Source organism: Salmo salar, chromosome ssa21 (assembly GCF_905237065.1).
Source record: "Salmo salar chromosome ssa21, Ssal_v3.1, whole genome shotgun sequence".
NCBI lineage: Eukaryota > Metazoa > Chordata > Actinopteri > Salmoniformes > Salmonidae > Salmo > Salmo salar.
In genome coordinates, this window is record NC_059462.1 from 55,931,616 (window position 1) to 55,951,455 (window position 19,840).

The 19,840-nt window shown below is 47.5% G+C and overlaps 1 protein-coding gene across 7 annotated transcripts; it reads right to left on the reverse strand.

The window, feature by feature from the left end:
- Positions 1 to 264: 264 nt before the first annotated feature.
- Positions 265 to 19,590, reverse strand: prkag3b (protein kinase, AMP-activated, gamma 3b non-catalytic subunit). 7 transcript variants are annotated; one of them, XM_045704919.1, is made up of 13 exons: positions 19,224 to 19,356; positions 17,534 to 17,570; positions 16,342 to 16,454; positions 15,925 to 16,006; positions 13,670 to 13,728; positions 12,830 to 12,875; positions 9,311 to 9,365; positions 9,068 to 9,194; positions 8,684 to 8,849; positions 7,358 to 7,395; positions 6,980 to 7,126; positions 4,280 to 4,373; positions 265 to 657 (listed from the first exon to the last, which is right to left on the reverse strand). In XM_045704919.1, the coding sequence occupies exons 2-13, from the start codon at positions 17,559 to 17,561 to the stop codon at positions 605 to 607; spliced, it is 1,008 nt and encodes a 335-aa protein (XP_045560875.1). In that variant the 5' UTR covers positions 17,562 to 17,570; positions 19,224 to 19,356; the 3' UTR covers positions 265 to 604. The 7 variants fall into 7 exon arrangements, 6 of the variants coding, with proteins under 6 accessions (XP_045560875.1, XP_045560874.1, XP_045560876.1 ...); XM_045704918.1 differs by lacking the exon at positions 19,224 to 19,356 and adding an exon at positions 19,382 to 19,590 and having other exon boundaries at positions 266 to 657; XM_045704920.1 differs by lacking the exon at positions 19,224 to 19,356 and adding an exon at positions 19,382 to 19,590 and having other exon boundaries at positions 266 to 657; positions 16,342 to 16,482.
- Between the last annotated feature and the right edge of the window lie 250 nt (positions 19,591 to 19,840).

The window sequence follows — 19,840 nt, forward strand, 5'->3', positions numbered from 1 at the left end:
GGAACTCCTTCAAGACTGTTGAAAAAGCATTCCAGGTGAAACTGGTTGAGAGAATGCCAAGCGTGTGCAAAGCTGTCATCAAGGCAAAGGGTGGCTACTTTGAAGAATCTCAAATATAAAAATTATTCCATATGTGTTATTTCATAGTGTTGATGTCTTCACTATTATTCTACAATGTAGAAAATAGTAAAAATAAAGAAAAATCCTTGAAAGAGTAGGTGTGTCCAAACTTTTGACTGATACTGGGTATATATATATATATATATATATATATATATATATTTGAACGGTATAGGAGAGATTTTATAAAATTTACATTATTAAAAAATGTTTTATACATAAACAAATACTACACAACAACAACAACACAAACATAAATATGAATATAAAAATATGAAAGTATTGGTGTTATCCTGCAGAAAATAATAAACCTTTTAAAAAGCATTTTAAAGTTACCGAGCATGACCGAAAATATTTACAGAGTTTCTGTCTTCATTCATTATTAGTGTCCCAATTTTTCTTCAGTGGTCAGAGTTTCTGTCTTCATTCATTATTAGTGTCCCAATTTTTCTTCAGTGGTCAGAGTTTCTGTCTTCATTCATTATTAGTGTCCCAATTTTTCTTCAGTGGTCAGAGTTTGAGCTCTTTGTGAAATCTCTTAAAAAAAAAAAAAAAAAATAGAAAAAGCAGATCAACAAATCATTATTTTTGACAGAGACTTTACAAAAATCAAGCATGTCTGTTTTCACCTCCAATATGAAGATGTCTTCTTAAATGGTTTCATTTTTGTCCATGTTTTATTTTATGCAGTTTGGCAGCTCAGAAACATCAAAGACAAAGATGCTGTTTTGATGATCAAAACAAACGCTGTGCAAACAAGAAGAAATGGGGCAAGCAGATTGGTTTACTGCAGTCACCTGACTGCTGACTGACTATAGCCTCCTCTCACACAGAGGCTGCCAATTAGCACCCGATTCCATACATAGTGCACTACTTTTGACCAGGGCCCATATCTGGTCAAAAGTAGTGCACTATATATGGAATAAGGTGACATTTGGGATGTGGCCATCCAGAGATATAATACCATGTTGATTCTACAGAGGCTATTCACAGACACAGAGATAGATATTCTGGGCTCTGGTCTAGAGGTTGACCGATTAATCGGCATTTTTGGACGCCGATTATGGCCGATTACATTGCATTCCACGAGGAGACTGCGTGGCAGGCTGACCACCTGTTACGCGAGTGCAGCAAAGAGCCAAGGTAAGTTGCTAGCTAGCATTAAACTTATCTTATAAAAAACATCAATCTTAACATAATCACTAGTTAACTACACATGGTTGATGATATTACTAGGTTAACTAGCTTGTCCTGCGTTGCATATAATCAATGCAGTGCCTATTAATTTATCATCGAATCACAGCCTACTTCGCCAAACGGAGGATGATTTAACAAAAATGCATTTGTGAAAAAAGCACAATCGTTGCACGACTGTACCTAACCATAAACATCAATGCCTTTCTTCAAATCAATACACAGAAGTATATATTTTTAAACCTGCATATTTAGCTAAAATAAATTCATTTTAGCAGGCAATATTAACCAGGTGAAATTGTGTCACTTCTCTTGCGTTCATTGCACGCAGAGTCAGGGTATATGCAACAGTTTGGGCCGCCTGGCTCGTTGCGAACCAATTTGCCAGAATTGTACATAATTCTGACATAACATTGAAGGTTGTGCAATGTAACAGCAATATTTATACTTAGGGATGCCACCCGTTAGATAAAATATGGAACGGTTCCATATTTCACTGAAATAATAAACGTTTTGTTTTCAAAATTATAGTTTCCGGATTTGACCATATTAATGACCAAAGGCTCTTATTTCTGTGTTAATTATAATATAAATAAGTTTATGATTTGACATTTGATAGAGCAGTCTGACTGAGCGGTGGTAGGCAGCAGCAGGCTCGTAAGCATTCATTCAAACTTTACAGCGTTTGCCAGCACCTCTTAGCAATGCTTGATTCACAGCACTGTTTATGACTTCAAGCCTATCAACTCCTGAGATTAGGCAGGCAATACTAAAGTGCCTATAAGAACATCCAATAGTCAAAGGTATATCAAATACAAATGATATAGAGAGAAATAGTCAACGCGTCATAATTCCTATAACAACTACAACCTAAAACTTCTTTACTGGGAATGTTGAACCACCAACTTTCATATGTTCTGAGCAAGGAACTTAAACGTTAGCTTTTTTTACATGGCACATATTGCACTTTTACTTTCTTCTCCAACATTGTGTTTTTGCATTATTTAAACCAAATTGAGCATTTTTCATTATTTATTTCAGACTAAATAGATTTTATGTATTATATTAAGTTAAAATAAAAAAGTGTTCATTGTTCATTCAGTATTGTTGTAATTGTCATTATTACAAAAAAAAAGCTGATACCGATTAATCGGCCGATATATAAAAATATATGATATATAAAATACAAATAATATATATATATATATATATATATATATAAAATCGGCCGATTTATTGGTATCGGCTTTTTTTGGCCCTCCAATAAATCGGTATCGGCATTGAAAAATCATAATCGGTCGACCTCTACTCAGGTCAGGCCACAGTGAGGAGCATGATGAGCCAAGGCAGAGTGAGTCAATGACAGATGCTGGAAAAATGATTGACCAAGAATCATCAAGTTCTGTAGATCCTTGGGTTTGAAAGAATTGTCCCACAGGCCAACAGGACAGCAGGTGGACAGGACAGCAGGGGGACAACAGGACAACAAGCCAACAGGCAAGCAGGGAAGAGAGAAGGGAGGAGGGGAGTGGAAAGGAGGGGAGAGGAGAGGAGGTGGCAGGGAGGAGAGTAGGGGAGAAGAGGGGATGGGGCGAGAGGAGAAGGGAAAAGGAGGGAAGAGGGGAGTGGAAAGGAGGGGAGGAGAAGAGATGGCAGGAGGAGGGAAGGGAAGAGGAGAGGAGGGTTGAGGAGAGGAGGGTTGAGGAGGAGAGTGGGGGAGAGGGGAGGAGGGAGGTAAGGAGAGGGCGAGAGCAGAGGAGAGGAGGAGGCGAGAGGAGAGTGGACAGGGAAGAGGGGGAGAAGGGAGGGGGAGAAGGGTAAAGGAGGGAGGGGAGAGGAAAGGAGGGGAGAGGAGAAGGGAAAGGGATAGGAAAAAAGGGGAGAGGGGAGGGGAGAGGAAGAGGGAGGGGAGAGGAAGAGGAAGAGGGGGGAAGAGGGGAGAGGGGAGGGGAAGAGGGGAGAGGGGAGGGGAGAAGAGGCGGTGGGGAGGGGTAAAGAGGGGAGGGGAGAGAAGAGGAAGAGGGGGGAAGAGGGGAGAGGGGAGGGGAGAGGAAGAGGAAGAGGGGGGAAGAGGGGAGAGGGGAGGGGAGAGGAAGAGGAAGAGGGGGAAGAGGGGAGAGGGGAGGGGAAGAGGGGAGAGGGGAGGGGAGAGGAAGAGGAAGAGGGGGAAGAGGGGAGAGGGGAGGGGAGAAGAGAAGAGGCGGTGGGGAGGGGTAAAGAGGGGAGGGGAGAGAAGAGGAAGAGGGGGGAAGAGGGGAGAGGGGAGGGGAGAGGAAGAGGAAGAGGGGGGAAGAGGGGAGAGGGGAGGGAGAGGAAGAGGAAGAGGGGGAAGAGGGGAGAGGGGAGGGGAAGAGGGGAGAGGGGAGGGGAGAGGAAGGGGAAGAGGGGGGAAGAGGGGAGAGGGGAGGGGAAGAGGGGAGAGGGGAGGGGAGAAGAGGCGGTGGGGAGGGGTAAAGAGGGGAGGGGAGAGAAGAGGAAGAGGGGGGGAAGAGGGGAGAGGGGAGGGGAGAGGAAGAGGAAGAGGGGGGGAAGAGGGGAGAGGGGAGGGGAGAGGAAGAGGAAGAGGGGGGGAAGAGGGGAGAGGGGAGGGGAAGAGGGGAGAGGGGAGGGGAGAAGAGGCGGTGGGGAGGGGTAAAGAGGGGAGGGGAGAGAAGAGGAGGGGAGAGGAGGAGGGGAGGAAGCGAGGGGGAGGCGAGAGGCGAGGGGAGGAGGGGAGAAGGAAGGGGAGAGGGGAAAGGAGGGAAGGGGAGAGTAGAGGAGAGGAGGAAACGAGGGGAGGCGAGACAGGACTGGGCAAGGCAGTACAGGGCAGGGCAGGACTAGCAAGGCAGGACAGGACAGGACTAGAGGGCGACCGACAGGCTTACCTGGGGTTGGGGCTGGGGAGGGGCTGGGAGGTGGTGGGTAGTGATAGATGGACCCCCCCACCCCACAGTCAGGTGCTAAGAGAAAAGGGCATCAATACCTGCCGGGGTCAAGACCAGGGCCTGGAGGAGGTCAGAGAGCGAGACAATCCCCCCCACCACGTCATCTTTATCCACCAGCACGAGACGGTGAACCTGGGAGGAAGAGGAGAGAGGGTGAACCTGGGAGGTAGAGGAGAGACGGTGAACCTGGGAGGAAGAGGAGAGACGGTGAATCTGGGAGGAAGAGGAGAGAGGGTGAACCTGGGAGGAAGAGGAGAGAGGGTGAACCTGGGAGGAAGAGGAGAGACGGTGAACCTGGGAGGAAGAGGAGAGACGGTGAATCTGGGAGGAAGAGGAGAGAGGGTGAACCTGGGAGGAAGAGGAGAGACGGTAAACCTGGGAGGAAGAGGAGAGACGGTGAACCTGGGAGGAAGAGGAGAGAGGGTGAACCTGGGAGGAAGAGGAGAGAGGGTGAACCTGGGAGGAAGAGGAGAGACGGTGAACCTGGGAGGAAGAGGAGAGAGGGTGAACCTGGGAGGAAGAGGAGAGAGGGTGAACCTGGGAGGAAGAGGAGAGACGGTGAACCTGGGAGGAAGAGGAGAGAGGGTAAACCTGGGAGGAAGAGGAGAGAGGGTGAACCTGGGAGGAAGAGGAGAAACGGTGAACCTGGGAGGAAGAGGAGAAAGAGGAGAGAGGGTGAACCTAGGAGGAAGAGGAGAGACGGTGAACCTGGGAGGAAGAGGAGAGAGGGTGAACCTGGGAAGAAGAGGAGAAAGAGGAGAGAGGGTGAACCTGGGAGGAAGAGGAGGAAGAGGAGAGAGGGTAAACATGGGAGGAAGAGGAGAGACGGTGAACCTGGGAGGAAGAGGAGAGAGGGTGAACCTGGGAGGAAGAGGAGAGACGGTGAACCTGGGAGGAAGAGGAGAGACGGTGAACCTGGGAGGAAGAGGAGAGACGGTGAACCTGGGAGGAAGAGGAGAGACGATGAACCTGGGAGGAAGAGGAGAGACGGTGAACCTGGGAGGAAGAGGAGAGAGGGTGAACCTGGGAGGAAGAGGAGAGAGGGTGAACCTGGGAGGAAGAGGAGAGAGGGTGAACCTGGGAGGAAGAGGAGAGACGGTGAACCTGGGAGGAAGAGGAGAGACGGTGAACCTGGGAGGAAGAGACGGTGAACCTGGGAGGAAGAGGAGAAAGAGGAGAGAGGGTGAACCTAGGAGGAAGAGGAGAGACGGTGACCCTGGGAGGAAGAGGAGAGAGGGTGAACCTGGGAGGAAGAGGAGAGAGGGTAAACCTGGGAGGAAGAGGAGAGAGACGTGAACCTGGGAGGAAGAGGAGAGAGGATGAACCTGGGAGGAAGAGGAGAGAGGGTGAACCTGGGAGGAAGAGGAGAGACGGTGAACCTGGGAGGAAGAGGAGAGACGGTGAATCTGGGAGGAAGAGGAGAGAGGGTGAACCTGGGAGGAAGATGAGAGAGGGTAAACCTGGGAGGAAGAGGAGAGACGGTGAACCTGGGAGGAAGAGGAGAGAGGATGAACCTGGGAGGAAGAGGAGAGACGGTGAACCTGGGAGGAAGAGGAGAGACGGTGAACCTGGGAGGAAGAGGAGAGACGGTGAACCTGGGAGGAAGAGGAGAGAGGGTGAACCTGGGAGGAAGAGGAGAGACGGTGAACCTGGGAGGAAGAGGAGAGACGGTGAATCTGGGAGGAAGAGGAGAGAGGGTGAACCTGGGAGGAAGAGGAGAGAGGGTGAACCTGGGAGGAAGAGGAGAGAGGGTGAACCTGGGAGGAAGAGGAGAGAGGGTGAACCTGGGAGGAAGAGGAGAAACGGTGAACCTGGGAGGAAGAGGAGAGACGGTGAATCTGGGAGGAAGAGGAGAGAGGGTGAACCTGGGAGGAAGAGGAGAGAGGGTGAACCTGGGAGGAAGAGGAGAGACGGTGAACCTGGGAGGAAGAGGAGAGAGGGTGAACCTGGGAGGAAGAGGAGAGAGGGTGAACCTGGGAGGAAGAGACGGTGAACCTGGGAGGAAGAGGAGAGAGGGTAAACCTGGGAGGAAGAGGAGAGAGGGTGAACCTGGGAGGAAGAAACGGTGAACCTGGGAGGAAGAGGAGAGAGGGTGAACCTGGGAGGAAGAGGAGAGAGGGTGAACCTGGGAGGAAGAGGAGAGACGGTGAACCTGGGAGGAAGAGGAGAGAGGGTGAACCTAGGAGGAAGAGGAGAGAGGGTGAACCTAGGAGGAAGAGGAGAGAGGGTGAACCTGGGAGGAAGAGGAGAGAGGGTGAACCTGGGAGGAAGAGGAGAGAGACGTGAACCTGGGAGGAAGAGGAGAGAGGGTAAACCTGGGAGGAAGAGGAGAGACGGTGAACCTGGGAGGAAGAGGAGAGAGACGTGAACCTGGGAGGAAGAGGAGAGAGGGTTAACCTGGGAGGAAGAGGAGAGAGGGTTAACCTGGGAGGAAGAGGAGAGAGGGTTAACCTGGGAGGAAGAGGAGAGAGGGTTAACCTGGGAGGAAGAGGAGAAAGAGGAGAGAGGGTGAACCTGGGAGGAAGAGGAGGAAGAAGAGGAGTGGAAGAGACAAATTACACCCTATGTGTTATTTTGGACCAGAGTCAATAGGTTTCCGGTCAAAAATAGTGCACTACACTATACAGGAGAAAAGCGTGCCAGGGGGGACGCAGCGGGACAGCACAGAGAAGCCCCGAGACCAGCAGGGAAACACTTCAGTAAAGTACCAGCACTAAACTATCTAAAAGTAGCGTTACCTCTGCCTTAGCAATGCGATCGATGATAGTCTCCAGAGTCTCATATGGGTAACACTTCAGCACCCCGCCCACGCAGCAGGCCCTGCTGCTGATCGCCTCCTGCATGGTCATGTTCAGATTGTTGTAGTTTTTCTGAGCTGCCAGATTCTACAGCAACACATGGGGAGGTAACAGATGATAAAGGCCATTACGAGACTATTTGCTCTCTTAATACTTCCTCCATATGGGCACATTTGAAAATAGCAGATACAAGATGCTTGACATTTTGCCTAGCTTAGCATCTTGGTTTGCGGCAAATCCATGGGACATTCCCCCATGTGAACCATTTGCATGCTGTTTTCTTTCTCAATGCAGAGTTATTGACATGGTGCCACTTACAATTACATCAAACCTGGAGTACAGGGCCTTGACTTGCCCTGAAAACAGAAGACATACAGATAAGGATGGTGTTCAAACTAGGGCTAACTCTAGCATTTAGGGTTCAAACTAGGGCTAAAGGGCTAACTCTAGCATTAAGTGTTCAAACTAGGGCTAAAGGGCTAACTCTAGCATTAAGCGTTCAAACTAGGGCTAAAGGGCTAACTCTAGCATTAAGGGTTCAAACTAGGGCTAAAGGGCTAACTCTAGCATTAAGGGTTCAAACTAGGGCTAAAGGGCTAACTCTAGCATTAAGGGTTCAAACTAGGGCTAAAGGGCTAACTCAAGCATTAAGGGTTCAAACTAGGGCTAACTCAAGCATTAAGCGTTCAAACTAGGGCTAAAGGGCTAACTCTAGCATTAAGGGTTCAAACTAGGGCTAACTCTAGCATTAAGGGTTCAAAGTAGGGCTAAAGGACTAACTCAAGGAATAAGCATTCAAACTAGGGCTAACTCTAGCATTAAGTGTTTAAACTAGGGCTAAAGGGCTAACGCTAGCATTAAGTGTTTAAACTAGGGTAACTCTAGCATTAAGTGTTCAAACTAGGGCTAAAGGGCTAACTCTAGCATTAAGGGTTCAAACTAGGGCTAACTCTAGCATTAAGAGTTCAAAATAGGGCTAAAGGACTAACTCAAGGAATAAGCATTCAAACTAGGGCTAACTCTAGCATTAAGTATTTAAACTAGGGCTAAAGGGCTAACGCTAGCATTAAGTGTTTAAACTAGGGTAACTCTAGCGTTAAGTGTTCAAACTAGGGCTAAAGGGCTAACTCTAGCATTAAGGGTTCAAACTAGGGCTAACTCTAGCGTTAAGGGTTCAAAATAGGGCTAAAGGACTAACTCAAGGAATAAGCATTCAAACTAGGGCTAACTCTAGCATTAAGTATTTAAACTAGGGCTAAAGGGCTAACGCTAGCATTAAGTGTTTAAACTAGGCTAACTCTAGCATTAAGGGTTCAAACTAGGGCTAACTCTAGCATTAAGGGTTCAAAGTAGGGCTAAAGGACTAACTCAAGGAATAAGCATTCAAACTAGGGCTAACTCTAGCATTAAGGGTTCAAACTAGGGCTAACTCTAGCATTAAGGGTTCAAAGTAGGGCTAAAGGACTAACTCAAGGAATAAGCATTCAAACTAGGGCTAACTCTAGCATTAAGGGTTCAAACTAGGGCTAACTCTAGCATTAAGGGTTCAAACTAGCAATCTATTAGGTTCAAACTAGGGCTAATTTTCACATTTTCCTAAATGTTAGTGGAAGTCAACGTTAAAAGTGTTAACCAGACACATACCCTCCTCATTGACCACTGGCAGAGCGGAAACCCTCCGTTCTACAAAGATGGCCAAGGCGTCATATACCGTGTCTGTCTCCTGGACAGTAGCAATCTGTTTAAATGTTCCAATGTCCACCTCCTCAATTCTCTTCTGGAGGTACCGAGGCTTCGGGATCATGGTGCCCTGGGAGGAAGAATGGCGTCAGAAAAAAGTTTCTAGACTGGTCCCAGATCAGTTTGAGATGTCTTATCAACTCCTATGGTCCTTGCCACAATGGCCATAGAAATTGGAAAAAAAATAAAATAATGTCCTAAACAGATCTGGGACCAGGCTATCAAGTGTCCAGAATCATTACATGTTGTTGTTTATCAGATAGGCTAATGTGTGAAAGTGGTTCTCACAAAAATATGCAGGAACTTGAGGATGCGTTTGTGGGTGAGGATGTGAAGGACGTTGCCAGACTCTGGGTCGATCACAGGAAGCCGATGTATCTTATACTTCAGCAGAGAGTAGATGGCGTCAAAAAGGCTGTAGAGACATGAGACGGGTTGTCGTGACAACGGCTTAGTTGTTGGCAAAGACAGCACAAAGAAATGTGGGACTAGGGCTAGAGAAGGTAAGGCTGCACAGGCACTTCTACTTACCTGGAGTCAGGTGTGATACTGATCAGAGTATGGTTAGAGTATTTCAGTAATTCCTCTGGATGCATGAAGCAAGAGGAAACACAGAGAATGTAAACAAGATTTGAACTCAATCAAATGAATTTCATAAAGCCTTTTTTTATATTACAGCAATTGTTTCAAAGTGCTTTTATGGATACCTAGACTAAAACCCCAAGGGGATTCCATTGTGCTATCTATTTCTAGGTAGCTACAGGTTTACAGTCACCTCTACAGGTCTATAGTCACCTCTACAGGTCTACAGTCACCTCTACAGGTCTACAGTCACCTCTACAGGTCTATAGTCACCTCTACAGGTCTACAGTCACCTCTACAGGTCTATAGTCACCTCTACAGGTCTATAGTCACCTCTACAGGTCTATAGTCACCTCTACAGGTCTATAGTCACCTCTACAGGTCTATAGTCACCTCTACAGGTCTATAGTCACCTCTACAGGTCTATAGTCACCTCCACAGGTCTACAGTCACCTCCACTGGTCTACAGTCACCTCTACAGGTCTATAGTCACCTCTACAGGTCTATAGTCACCTCTACAGGTCTACAGTCACCTCTACAGGTCTACAGTCACCTCTACAGGTCTATAGTCACCTCTACAGGTCTACAGTCACCTCCACTGGTCTACAGTCACCTCTACAGGTCTATAGTCACCTCTACAGGTCTATAGTCACCTCTACAGGTCTATAGTCACCTCTACAGGTCTATAGTCATCTCTACAGGTCTATAGTCACCTCCACAGGTCTACAGTTAGCTCCACTGGTCTACAGTCACCTCTACAGGTCTATAGTCACCTCTACAGGTCTATAGTCACCTCTACAGGTCTATAGTCACCTCTACAGGTCTACAGTCACCTCTACAGGTCTACAGTCACCTCTACAGGTCTATAGTCACCTCTACAGGTCTATAGTCACCTCCACAGGTTTACAGTCACCTCCACTGGTCTACAGTCACCTCTACAGGTCTATAGTCAGCTCTACAGGTCTATAATCACCTGTACAGATCTACAGTCACCTCCACTGGTCTACAGTCACCTCTACAGGTCTATAGTCACCTCTACAGGTCTACAGTCACCTCTACAGATCTACAGTCATCTCTACAGGTCTACAGTCACCTCTACAGGTCTACAGTCACCTCTACAGGTCTATAGTCACCTCTACAGGTCTACAGTCACCTCTACAGTCACCTCTACAGGTCTACAGTCACCTCTACGGGTCTACAGTCACCTCCATGGGTCTACAGTCACCTCTACGGGTCTACAGTCACCTCTACGGGTCTACAGTCACCTCTACAGGTCTACAGTCACCTCCACGGGTCTACAGTCACCTCTACGGGTCTACAGTCACCTCTACGGGTCTACAGTCACCTCTACAGGTCTACAGTCACCTCTACAGGTCTACAGTCACCTCTACAGGTCTACAGTCACCTCTACAGTCACCTCTACAGGTCTACAGTCACCTCTACAGGTCTACAGTCACCTCCACGGGTCTCCAGTCACCTCTACGGGTCTACAGTCACCTCTACGGGTCTACAGTCACCTCTACAGGTTCATAGTCACCTCTACAGATCTACAGTCACCTCTACAGGTCTACAGTCATCTCTACGGGTCTACAGTAACCTCTACAGGTCTACAGTCACCTCTACAGGTCTACAGTCACCTCTACAGGTCTACAGTCACCTCCACAGGTCTACAGTCACCTCTACGGGTCTACAGTCATCTCTACGGGTCTACAGTCACCTCTACAGGTCTACAGTCACCTCTACGGGTCTACAGTCACCTCTACAGGTTCATAGTCACCTCTACAGGTTCTAGTCACATCTACGGGTCTACAGTCACCTCACCTCTACAGGTCTACAGTCACCTCTACAGGTCTACAGTCACCTCTACAGGTTAAAAGTCACCTCTACAGGTCTACAGTCACCTCTACGGGTCTACAGTCAGCTCTACGGGTCTACAGTCACCTCTACAGGTCTACAGTCACCTCTACGGGTCTACAGTCACCTCTACAGGTTCATAGTCACCTCTACGGGTCTACAGTCACCTCTACAGGTCTATAGTCACCTCTACAGGTCTACAGTCACCTCACCTCTACAGGTCTACAGTCACCTCTACAGGTCTACAGTCACCTCTACAGGATAAAAGTCACCTCTACGGGTCTACAGTCACCTCTACGGGTCTACAGTCACCTCACCTCTACAGGTCTACAGTCACCTCTACAGGTCTACAGTCACCTCTACAGGTTAAAAGTCACCTCTACAGGTTAAAAGTCACCTCTACGGGTCTACAGTCACCTCTACAGGTCTATAGTCACCTCTACAGGTCTACAGTCACCTCTACAGGTTAAAAGTCACCTCTACAGGTCTACAGTCACCTCTACGGGTCTACAGTCACCTCACCTCTACAGGTCTACAGTCACCTCTACAGGTCTACAGTCACCTCTACAGGATAAAAGTCATCTCTACGGGTCTACAGTCACCTCTACGGGTCTACAGTCACCTCACCTCTACAGGTCTACAGTCACCTCTACAGGTCTACAGTCACCTCTACAGGTTAAAAGTCACCTCTACAGGTTAAAAGTCACCTCTACGGGTCTACAGTCACCTCTACAGGTCTATAGTCACCTCTACAGGTCTACAGTCACCTCTACAGGTTAAAAGTCACCTCTACAGGTCTACAGTCACCTCTACGGGTCTACAGTCACCTCACCTCTACAGGTCTACAGTCACCTCTACAGGTCTACAGTCACCTCTACAGGTTAAAAGTCACCTCTACAGGTCTACAGTCACCTCTACGGGTCTACAGTCACCTCACCTCTACAGGTCTACAGTCACCTCTACAGGTCTACAGTCACCTCTACAGGTTAAAAGTCACCTCTACGGGTCTACAGTCACCTCTACAGGTCTATAGTCACCTCTACAGGTCTACAGTCACCTCTACAGGTCTACAGTCACCTCTACAGGTCTACAGTCACCTCTACGGGTCTACAGTCACCTCTACAGGTCTACAGTCACCTCTACAGGTCTACAGTCACCTCACCTCTACAGGTTCACAGTCACCTCTACAGTCACCTCTACGGGTCTACAGTCACCTCTACGGGTCTACAGTCACCTCCACAGGTCTACAGTCACCTCTACAGGTCTACAGTCACCTCACCTCTACAGGTCTACAGTCACCTCTACGGGTCTACAGTCACCTCTACGGGTCTACAGTCACCTCTACAGGTCTATAGTCACCTCACCTCTACGGGTCTACAGTCACCTCTACGGGTCTACAGTCACCTCTACAGGTCTACAGTCACCTCTACGGGTCTACAGTCACCTCTACGGGTCTACAGTCACCTCTACGGGTCTACAGTCACCTCTACAGGTCTACATTCACCTCACCTCTACAGGTCTACTGTCACCTCTACAGGTCTACAGTCACCTCTACAGGTCTACAGTCACCTCACCTCTACAGGTCTACAGTCACCTCTACAGGTTTATAGTCACCTCTACAGTCTTCTATCTTGTGCTCCTCCAGTTCGTAGATCTCTACCTGGAAGACACAAGTGTACAGCAGGAATGTCAACCTTTTTCCTGGAGAGATACCCTCCTGGAGGTTTTAACTCCAACCCTGTTCCTGGAGAGATACCCTCCTGTAGGTTTTAACTCCAACCCTGTTCCTGGAGAGATACCCTCCTGTAGGTTTTAACTCCAACCCTGTTCCTGGAGAGATACCCTCCTGAAGGTTTTCGCTCCAATCCCCAGTTGTAACTAACCTGATTCAGTTTATCAACCAGCTGATTATTAGAATCAGGTGCACTAGATTAGGGTTGGAGTTAAAACCTACAGGAGGGTATCTCTCCAGGAACAGGGTTGGAGTTAAAACCTACAGGAGGGTATCTCTCCAGGAACAGGGTTGGAGTTAAAACCTAGAGGAGGGTATCTTTCCAGGAACAGGGTTGGAGTTAAAACCTACAGGAGGGTATCTCTCCAGGAACAGGGTTGGAGTTAAAACCTACAGGAGGGTATCTCTCCAGGAACAGGGTTGGAGTTAAAACCTACAGGAGGGTATCTCTCCAGGTACAGGGTTGGAGTTAAAACTTACAGGAGGGTATCTCTCCAGGAACACGGTTAGAGAGCCCTGGTATATCGTGTGAGACACATATATATATATACACCATATAACTCAGCGGTATTACTGTGTGAGACTAGTGTATAGTGAGACATTAGCAGGGTCCTATATAACCATTCTTCTACTTCTGTGGTCCTGCATTATGATGAGCTTCCTGCTTTGTGCTCCAGCTCCAGTAATCTGGATGCCAGGTCCAACAACAACAGATCACTCACCAGAGGAGACTGCCAATACCGGTGGAGAATGTTGATAAAGTCTGTGATGGTCAGCATACCTGGAAGGATACAGGGAAAGAACAAAGCTTTAAATGGGAATAAACTGGACGGACAGACAGACAGACAGACAGACAGACAGACAGACAGACAGACAGACAGACAGACAGACAGACAGACAGACAGACAGACAGACAGACAGACAGACAGACAGACAGACAGACAGACAGACAGACAGACAGACAGACAGACAGACAGACAGACGAACAGACAGACAGACAGACAGACAGACAGACAGACAGACAGACAGACAGACAGACAGACAGACAGACAGACAGACAGACAGACAGACAGACAGACAGATGAACAGACAGACGACAGACAGACGGACAGACGGACAGACGGACAGACAGACAGACAGACAGACAGACAGACAGACAGACAGACAGACAGACAGACAGACAGACAGACAGACAGACAGACAGACAGACAGACAGACAGACAGACAGACAGACAGACGAACAGACAGACAGACGAACAGACAGACAGATGAACAGACAGACAGATGAACAGACAGACAGACGGACGGACAGACAGATGGACAGACAGACGGACGGACAGACAGATGAACAGACAGACAGATGGACGGACAGACAGATGAACAGACAGACAGACAGACAGACAGACAGACAGACAGACAGACAGACAGACAGACAGACAGACAGACAGACAGACAGACAGACAGACAGACAGACAGACAGACAGACAGACAGACAGATGAACAGACAGACAGATGAACAGACAGACAGACGGACGGACAGACAGACGAACGGACAGACAGACGGACGGACAGACAGATGAACAGACAGACAGATGGACGGACAGACAGATGAACAGACAGACAGACAGACAGACAGACAGACAGACAGACAGACAGACAGACAGACAGACAGACAGACAGACAGACAGACAGACAGACAGACAGACAGACAGACAGACAGACAGACAGACAGACAGACAGACAGATGAACAGACAGACAGATGAACAGACAGACAGACGGACGGACAGACAGACGAACGGACAGACAGACGGACGGACAGACAGATGAACAGACAGACAGATGGACGGACAGACAGATGAACAGACAGACAGACAGACAGACAGACAGACAGACAGACAGACAGACAGACAGACAGACAGACAGACAGACAGACAGACAGACAGACAGACAGACAGACAGACAGACAGACAGACAGACAGACAGACATGTTCAATCATTTGGTGAGCTCCTGTATGAGGGCCTGGTGACATTCTCAGTGGAGTCGCTGTGTATTAATAACCACAGAAAGGGTGCAGGGGATTATAGGATTCTGTCCCAGACGACACCCTATTCCCTATATAGTACACTTCTTTGACGAGGGAACAGGGTGCCGTTTGGGATGCAGATTAGAGGACAAGTCCCACTAGACACTGGAGTTCAGGTGCTGTACTATAGTTAGAACTCTGGCACCAAATTCTGCAGAGGGGATGGATCTGGCTCTAACCCAGAAAACAGAACCAGGGGCTAAGGTCCAAATGGAATCCTATTCCCTATATAGTGCGCAGGGCCCTGGTTTCAAAAGTAGTACACTACATAGGGAATACGGTGTCATTTTGGGATGCACGCTAACCCAGAAACCAGACCAGCAGGGTGGGAAGGGTGGAAAGGACCAGGCCCACTTGCCTTTAAAAGGTTTCTTGAAAGTCCACCCACCAGCGACCCAGCATGGAGCCAGAATTGGTCTAGCTAATTGGTGATCTGTATTTAATCATATCACCACCCCTTGTTGTAACCCTCCCAGAGACAAGGAGGGATGTGAAGTAGCCTCATAAAAACGGGATTGATATTTTTTTTTTTTTAATTATTATCCATAGGAAACACGGTTAAACGTGAATTCAGAGAAACGTTTAACCGAAAAGCCCAGAATATGTCGCACACATACACACAGCAGTAATTTACACGTTTCAAATTATCCGTCACTTTACGTTTCGACTAGCTGTGATCTAATTTCAGGGACCCTGACCTCTGAACTCAGACAGGCGCCTAGCTGATCCCAAGCAAGGGAAGCTGAGTTGGGTTGTTGGGGGTTTGAGAGGAATGCTGCATTTGATATTACTGGATGTCTGTCTGTAATCTGAGTCTAGCTCATAGCTGACCCATTGGACTTTAAAGGTTAGATGCCAGATTTGGAAATGCTCAGGTTCCAGGTTACCTTACCTACAAAACACTGCAGCTTGTTATCCCACAGTGGCGCCGCTCGGACACCGTTTGCCACCAGAGCAAAGAAAGCTTTTTTTACCTGAAACACACAACAACAACAACAACAACCACAGTAACTCTGATACACTGGTCATGTTGTCTGGTCGCTCATTGCTAATTGCTCATCGCTCATTGCAAAGACATTTCAGCGCTTCCCATTTTAAAGACAAAAAAATAAAATAAAAGGTTTTATGAACTATTAGATAAACAATTTATAACAATATCTGCCATTTAGCAGCTGATTCTATCCAAAGTAACTCACAGATATACGTGTATACATGTTCATACGGGTGGTGGTGCCTCTGGGAATCAAACCCACGATAAACATGGCAGTGTTGAAGTTGAGCTTTTTTAGGGGGCGGAGCTTGAACGAACCTGCAAGGTGGTGTCGAAGATGACCAGCTTGGAGCTGGTTGGAATGGCGTCGTAGCAACAGTGGTTCATCATGAACTTGGTGTAGACGTTGGCATCTGGGGCCGAGGCTGAGGCTGCAGGGAGAAACAGGGGTGGAGCACCCTGCTACAGGTCCATCAGTGTCCTAACACAGGGCTTCTCTAACCTCACCCCGTAAAAAAAAAAACTTTACAAAAATAACTTAAACCTCCGCATGGATTTGGATCCATTCCAGAGCCAAGCCCCTAGGTTATGTTAATCAGGTACGGTAGTTCAGGGTTAGAACAAAACTAAAAAAACGGTGAAACCTTGGTGGGTCCCGGAGAAGAGGTTTCAGAACCACTTTCCTAACACACTCTCAGAGAGGCTTTTCACACTACCGAGCCAAACCGAACCAGGCCGAGCCAAACCGCACCAGGCCAAGCCAAACCAAGGTGTAGCGAACTGGCCTGGTTGGTTACACATCCACCGCAGCAGCTGGAACCGTGCTGATAAAAGGACAGTGTGAAATATGAGTGGAGCCAGGACAGGTTGGTTCTGTCAGAGCCAGGACAGGTCGGTTCTGTCAGTACGGTAGAGCCAGGACAGGTTGGTTCTGTCAGTACGGTAGAGTCAGGATAGGTTGGTTCTGTCAGTACGGTAGAGCCAGGACAGGTTGGTTCTGTCAGTACGGTAGAGTCAGGACAGGTCGGTTCTGTCAGTACGGTAGAGCCAGGACAGGTCGGTTCTGTCAGTTTGGTAGAGCCAGGACAGGTTGGTTCTGTCAGAGCCAGGACAGGTTAGTTCTGTCAGAGCCAGGACAGGTTGGTTCTGTCAGTACGGTAGAGCCAGGACAGGTTGGTTCTGTCAGTACGGTAGAGCCAGGACAGGTTGGTTCTGTCAGTACGGTAGAGCCAGGACAGGTTGGTTCTGTCAGTACGGTAGAGCCAGGACAGGTTGGTTCTGTCAGTACGGTAGAGCCAGGACAGGTCGGTTCTGTCAGAGCCAGGACAGGTTGGTGCGTGTCGGCATGGTAGTGTGAAAAGGTCAGTCTGGTATAGCAGCAATACAACAGTATGGATACAACAGCACACACAACACACACACACACACACACACACACACTAAACACACACACACACACACACACTAAACACACACACAGACACACACACACTAAACACATGAGAGTTACCTATCTCCTTCATAGTGAGACCATCCATGAAGGGGACCTGCACAAAGACAGAAGATTCTGTAATTACCTGTTCTTCCACTCACTATGCTTGTCTGTATGAGTTTCATGTCATTTGAATTACATTTCTGGGTTGAAGATGCATATCTGCATATCGGATAGGCACAAAATATCTCACAGTAGATCTCACAGAATATCTCACAGTAGATCTCACAGTAGATCTCACAGTAGATCTCACAGTAGATCTCACAGAGTAGATCTCACAGAGTAGATCTCACAGAGTAGAGAGTAGATCTCACAGAGTAGAGTAGATCTCACAGAGTAGAGTAGATCTCACAGAGTAGATCTCACAGAGTAGAGTAGATCTCACAGAGTAGATCTCACAGAGTAGAGAGTAGATTTCACAGAGTAGATCTCACAGAATAGAGTAGATCTCACAGAGTAGATCTCATAGAGTAGATCTCACAGAGTAGAGTAGATCTCACAGAGTAGATCTCACAGAATAGAGTAGATCTCACAGAGTAGATCTCACAGAATAGAGTAGATCTCACAGAGTAGATCTCACAGAGTAGATCTCACAGAGTAGAGAGTAGATCTCACAGAGTAGATCTCAGAGTAGAGTAGATCTCAGAGTAGATCTCACAGAATAGAGTAGATCTCACAGAGTAGATCTCACAGAGTAGAGAGTAGATCTCACAGAGTAGATCTCACAGAGTGCAGTAGATCTCACAGAGTAGATCTCACAGACATTACCCAGTCATTAAAAAATAGATACATGGGTTTTAAGTAAAAAGCAACATAACAGTGACTTATTTAAAAAGATGTGCAATACTTTGCATGATATGTACTGTATGCCAACTCATATGGTGTGTTGTAAGGTCATACATTGTGTTTAGTTCTCCGTAAAGTAGTCGGGTGTGAGGTTTGCCACACAGGGCCAGGAAGCTAAATACAAAACAAGAGCTTGTCAACACTGTCAACAGAATGCCTTGACACATATCAAGCAGGGACTGAGAGCTACAAACAAAAGGAATGTCTTGGGGTAGAACTACACAGGGTCTTAGCAACAGCTGAGTGTTAGCTAACAGCTAACTATTAACTAACAGCTAACTATTAGCTAACAGCTAACTATTAGCTAACAGCTAACTATTAGCTAACAGCTAACTATTAACTAACAGCTAACTATTAGCTAACAGCTAACTATTAGGTAACAGCATAACTATTAGGTAACAGCATAACTATTAGGTAACAGCTAACTATTAACTAACAGCTAACTATAGGCTAACAGCTAACTATTAGCTATCTGCTAACTATTAGCTAACAGCTAAGACATTTAGAGCCCGTTCCAGTTTTTTGAACTATGAGCAACAACAAAAAAGTTAAATGTTGTTCTTGTTTCAACCTCATCGAACTAGATTTTCATATAAACATTTGCTTCTTCTGTTCTGAGGCCAAGCCAATGTCTCAATGAAAAGGGTGAGAGAAAAATGAGTGAAGTATTTTGGCTTCGCGGCTTGCAATTCTCCGGAGACTGGGATTGTGACATTTGGCACTTCTACACACTTGAGATAACAAGATGTAGGCTAAAGTATCAACTTTGATAAAACGTCACAACGTGCTAACAGTTCAACAATAACAAGTATATCTATTTACAACCAGTCTACTGTACTGGTCGTCTATAACTGTAACAGACCTAGATTCTCACAGTGAAGCAGTCTTCAGTTCCTAACCATCCATGTATGCGTGCAGCAGTCTTAAACCTGTTAACACACTCACAACAACAACAACAACAATAACAACAAAACCATTGCATCAGGAGGCAGGTGAGAATGTTCTGCTTCATTGCTTTACCTCATGGGAAGGTTCCATGGCTGAGGCTGAAGAGTGGAGAGGCTGGGCTGGATAGAGGGAGAGGAGTGGACGGAGCAGGCTGAGAGAGAGAGAGAGAGACGGTTTTACTGGGGCTGCTCTGTCACCTCCTGAGCATGATCCAACTGTGTTCCAGTCCCTGGGAGCAGCGGGGACTAAATTGGGAGCGAGGGAGCGGACTGTTGCATGAGGGGGACTAGTCTGTCAGAGGGAGGGAGGGTAACAGATGCATGTGTATGTGTGTGTGTGTGTGTGTGTGTGTGTGTGTGTGTGTGTGTGTGTGTGTGTGTGTGTGTGTGTGTGTGTGTGTGTGTGTGTGTGTGTGTGTGTGTACACGTCTGTAGACCAGCACTGCAAGGAAAAGAGCCAGAAAGGCTACAGGGTTAGCAGCAGGCAAGGAGATCAGTGATGCCAGAGACAGGCAAGAAGCAGCAGTGACTC

What these genes read in the sequence shown, in the direction of transcription:
- prkag3b (XM_045704918.1), bottom strand. An exon ending in ACTCCAGGTTTGATGTAATT is followed by an intron (nt 7,127 to 7,357) that starts GTAAGTGGCACC and finishes GTGTTGCTGTAG; the next exon opens with AATCTGGCAGCTCAGAAAAA. An exon ending in CCTGGTCTTGACCCCGGCAG is followed by an intron (nt 658 to 4,279) that starts GTATTGATGCCC and finishes TTTTTTTTTAAG; the next exon opens with AGATTTCACAAAGAGCTCAA.